The sequence below is a fragment of the Grammomys surdaster genome, unplaced genomic scaffold (assembly GCF_004785775.1).
Source record: "Grammomys surdaster isolate TR1022 unplaced genomic scaffold, NIH_TR_1.0 125767, whole genome shotgun sequence".
Classification (NCBI taxonomy): domain Eukaryota; kingdom Metazoa; phylum Chordata; class Mammalia; order Rodentia; family Muridae; genus Grammomys; species Grammomys surdaster.
The window spans coordinates 1,003,179-1,008,044 of record NW_021620598.1 but is presented as its reverse complement, the minus strand read 5'-3'; the positions used below and the strand labels follow the sequence as shown (position 1 = coordinate 1,008,044).

At 52.0% G+C, this 4,866-nt stretch overlaps 1 protein-coding gene across 1 annotated transcript in view; it reads right to left on the bottom strand.

The window, feature by feature from the left end:
• Window positions 1-4,866, bottom strand: part of Mpped1 (metallophosphoesterase domain containing 1) — a 67,389-nt gene that overhangs the window by 20,383 nt on the left and 42,140 nt on the right. Inside the window, exon 3 of the mRNA XM_028788751.1 lies at window positions 2,904-3,129. Within this exon, the coding sequence (XP_028644584.1) occupies window positions 2,904-3,129 (226 nt within the window). The remainder of the gene's footprint in view (window positions 1-2,903; window positions 3,130-4,866) is intronic.

Sequence of the window (4,866 nt, the reverse complement as noted above, 5' to 3'; positions counted from 1 at the left end):
CACCCTATACCCCCACCCCCAACACGCACCCTATTCATTTACTCTGCTGGTCAGCCTGTGCGTCCACTGACACAGGTCTGGGGTCAAGAAGAAAGGACCCCTTGCTCTCTCAGCCTGGGGAAAGCCAGGAACTAGAAAGGCCAGTCATGTCCACACTGAAGGTCACACTGGGGCCACTGGTGGCCAGAGCTCCAAGCAGCAGGACAATGGTTGAATTGGCAGCTGGCCTCACCTGAGCCTCATCCTCTTGATAGTTCAGTGATAGCATATGACTCGTCCCCTGGACAGAGGAGCACACAACTAGGAAGCCCTAATGCTGAGTTACCCAGCTCTAAGGAGCTCGGCTGCTGGGTGGTGGGACCCTGAGAGCTCTGTGCCTCTCCTCCACTCCCCTTGCCTTCCTTACTAGAGCATGTAGGAAGGGCATCCCTACACCACGCAAACAAGGCAGATCTCCATTCTCTGAGCACTATAGCAACCGCCATGGGCTCAGGGGAGCCATCTGACACCTTATAGCCACCACTGGAGGAGGGACACTGACACCCCCACTCTGTAAGGAAGTGAGCTAAGGCATAAGAAGGTCACCTAGTGATGCCCAGGGTCATACAGCCCGCAAAGTGTGAGGCAAAAATTAAGCTGTTTTCTTGGTCCCTAAGCCATGCCTTTAACCTTTACAAACCTCTTATTAAGAAGCTCTGTGTGTGTGTGTGTGTGTGTGCATGTTGTGCTATACATGTGTGTATATGTGGCATTTGGGGTATCTATGTGTGTGGTGTATGTGTGTGAATGTGTGTGTGTGTATATGTGTGTGTGGTGTACGTGTATATGTATGTGTATGTGGTGTGTGTGATGTGTATGTGTGTAGTGTGTGCATATATACGTGTGTGTATATGTATGAGTGTATATATGTGTGGTGTGTGTGTATGTATGTTTATGTGGTATGTGTGTGTAGTGTGTGTGTATGTGTATGTGGTGTGTGATGTGTATGTGTATAGTGTGTGCATATATACATGTGTGTATATGTATGAGTGTGTGCATGTTGTGCTATACATGTGTGTATATGTGTATATGTGGTGTTTGTGGTATATGTGTATTTATGTATGTGTGTGATGTGTGCGTGTATGGGTGTATATGTATATGTGTATGTATATGTATGTGATATGTGTATGTGTTGGGACAGGCTGTAAACCACAGTGCAGAGATCCAGTCTTGATTCTTGACCTCACACTCAGAACCTCCACCTCTCACCCTGATGACCACACCCTTTTGCCCTGCCCAGATTGTGCCAGCCTCAGGACTCAAGACTTTGCTGAGACTTCCATAGGTGTTCCTGATGAGCTGTCACACGAGCAGGCTTCAGACCGGCCTCTGCAGCCTGCCAGGCAGCCTCAGCCTCCTTCTCACGTCCTTGCCCTTGGTTTTGAGTCCCTCACATCCTTGAGTGTCCAAAAATCTTCAGAGGCAGCAGGAGAGTACATGGACGCATCACAAGCCCCGGGCAGAGACAGCCGGCTCTTCCTGGGGCTGGAGAAAGGGTCAGGCTGGCCCCTCTCCCTTTCCCAGGGCTTCATAAGATCCACACGGGACCTAACGCCACCTCAGCCTCAAATCACTGGGGGACATCAAACGCCATGGCCCAGGGCTCCCCAGATGTATTGTGTTTTCTCTGCTCACCTGGAGCCCTCCTCAGTGTCACCCCCTCCCTGCCTACGAGAGCCCGTCTCCTCCCATGAGGCTGGGGTCATCCACCTCTGGGGAGCTTCCTCTCACCCTGCCAGCACTTCACACCCTGTGTCCACGCAAGGGCCACGGATCTGTCCACTTGTAGAAAGTGGACAACAAATCAGCCCCACGGAAGTACGGCGGAGGCTTTGTTCCATGGACTAATGACATGATGTCACAGGCCGAAGCAGAATCATCTCCATCTTGTCCATTACCTGATCATCATCACTGTCACCATCCTCATCATCACCAACCTCACCGGTGACTGCCATCCTCACCAACATTACCACCACCATCACCACCATTGCCTTCATCATCATCACCACCACCACCACCATCATCATCACCATCACCATCGCTGTCCACGGCAGCACCGTTATAGTCAGTTACCATTGTCATGGACACAGTGACCATCACAGAGATAGTCTGGACCCATGGTCACTTTGAGCACTGCCCAGCTGGGTGAGTTCAGAGCAATGGCCCAGTCAGTCACTGTGTTTCCGACAGAATAAGGATTCCCTGTGCATTCATTCTTAAACAGCTGCTGTCCCCGTATAGGAGAGAACCCCGTGGGACCGTGACGGTCCCAGACGCCTGTCCTCAATTATGTGGATCAATTGTCTTTCCGACAATCACATGCCTTTCTGTGGGAGACAGGAGATGAGCAGAAAGGGAAGACCCTCGCACTAGAGGCTCGTGTTTGAAAGAAAGCCCTGTGGCTGCAGCCCCTCCCCTGTCGGGCTGTGTCGTCTTGGAGGGTCCGTACTCTCTCTCAACTCCGTTTCTTTATCCATGAGTTGAAGACAACCACTTGCCTGCATGTACAACGTGTGTGTGTGTGTGTATGCATGCCTGTGTGCGTACATGTGCGCGTGCATGTGTGCATGCGCTCGTGCATGTGTGTGTGTGCGTGTGCATGTGCGTGTGCGTGTGTGTGCGTGTGTGTGGCACAGAGGATATAGGTGATGTCACCCTTCCATTCCTTGGTTCCAGACAGGGAAACTGAGGCCTGGTGGTTGACGGTAGCCTGCCTGAAGTCAAACAGAGGGTGAGCGTGACAAGACTAAGTCCTGGATCCTTGTGTCCTCATTGCACCAGTCCTGAGCCTCCAGTTTGGGTCCCGAGCACCTCAAGGAGACTGGAGTCACCACCACCCTCTGCCTCACCCTCACTGCACTCACCATGGGGAGCCGTAGATCCGGAAGCCACGCACCGTGACCTCTGAGTCCTGCAGGTAGATGCAGTTGGTCAGCAGAGACTGTACGTTCTCGTAGTTCTCCGGCTTCAGCTTGGACACGGACGGGAAGTAATAAAAGTCCTGCTTGATGAGGTCCGCCATGAACTCCTGGTCGAAGGTCAGCTCGTGGTTGCCCGCAATCACGATCTTGTACTCGTATGGCAGGCTGCCTGCGGGGTGGGCATGCACAGAGCTGCTGGCGGCCCTTGAGGAAACCACAGGGCCACCAAAGGGAGATAGCTGGGGACAGCCACTGTAGTCCCTCAGCAGGGGTATCCCACAGCCCCCATCCTGTGCTCAGAGGGGGCAGTGGTCCAATCATTGTCCCTGGCTCTGCCGGCCTGGCCTGGCTGGCACAGGACAGCATCCTCCCGGGAACTAAGCTGCCTCATTTTTCTCTGCATCCCCCCCACTTCTGTCTATTTTTGACTAGAAGAAAACCTTACCAGGGCCATCAGCCCTAGCTGCCACCAGTCTCTCAGCTTTCTCCACCTTGGCCTGTCACTCCTCGGCCCACACATGCAAGCTCTTGGTAGAGCTAAGGTCAAACCTCCAAAGACGTTGCACTCAGGGAAAAACCCAGTGCCCAGCAGCACTGACAAGTCAAAGCAAGGTTCTGGAACGTCCAACCTTTTGAACACTATGGTCTGATGTCATCTGCAAAGTTCAGACCCAAGAACCACAAAATCAAGTTACCAAAAAAAAAAAAAATAGCCTCAAAGTGACCAGAAGTACCCTCCCACCCCCCGTTGGCCCAGAAAATGTCATTCACCCTGCCCTCACTCAGGGCCCAGGCTCCACACTGCCCGCCCACTGCACAAAGGAAGCGGTGACAGCTCTGGAAGCCCTGGTTTAAATTAAAAAAAAAAAAATGTTGGGCTATGGAGACAGCTTAGTTAAAGTGTTTGCTTTACTCTAGCCCCAGAACTCGTGCTGGTGTTGTTGTTGCTGTTGTTAGATCCAGGCCTAGTGGCACACACTTGTAACCCCAGTCCTGGGGAAGCAAAGGGGTGGGTCCTGGGGCTCACTGGCTTGCTGGCCTAACCTATCTGATGAGTTCCAGGTTAGTGATAGATCTTGTCTAAAAAAGAATCAAGACAGAAAATGCCTAAGGAATGACATGGAGATTGACCTCTGGCCTACACATACACACACACTCGTGTGCACATGCACACACACATATGCATACACACACATGTGCACATGAGCACATGCTTCACACACGCACATGCACTACATGTGCCCACACACAGTTATACACACAAATGTGAGCACACACACACACACACACACACACACACACAACTAGTGTGTGTGTTCCCAGGAGAACCAAGTTTGCTCTGCTGCCTGTCTTCTTAGTAACCCACGCTCAGGATCTGGAATCAGAATCAACAACTGTGTTGAGATTCAGCTGCCTTGTGCACTCTGGGGAGAAGTCTGTTCCCACCCTCAGGAGAGAGTCAGGATGGGTAGGTCAGCTCAGACATCGTGCACTCACTCACTGCTGCATAACCTGGGCCAGGCAGAAAGGTGAGTTTAGGGGGATGTGGGAACAGGAGGAGCCCCTCACCCACCGGAGTCTGGCTGAAGCTTCTCGCTGTCTGAGGATCAAGGCTGTCCATGGTCTTTCACAGAGACAGACTTCAGATCAGAACGGTAGAGTAGCACTGAGCTATGCTCAAAGCCCGAGCCTGGGCCTGGAATATGCCCTTATTTCTTTCCATGTGTGACCTGCAGTTTCCTGGGAATCTCACTAACAAGGTGATTAACTTTGTTCACAGTGAAAACAACTCTCAGCTCTCTGTGTAACCCTTGTGACCCAGTGCTTTACCTTATCAGCCGTAATACTATCCACTGTACTTCAGAAAGGCTCCCTCTGAAGCCATAGGCAGAGAGAGGCGGGGGGG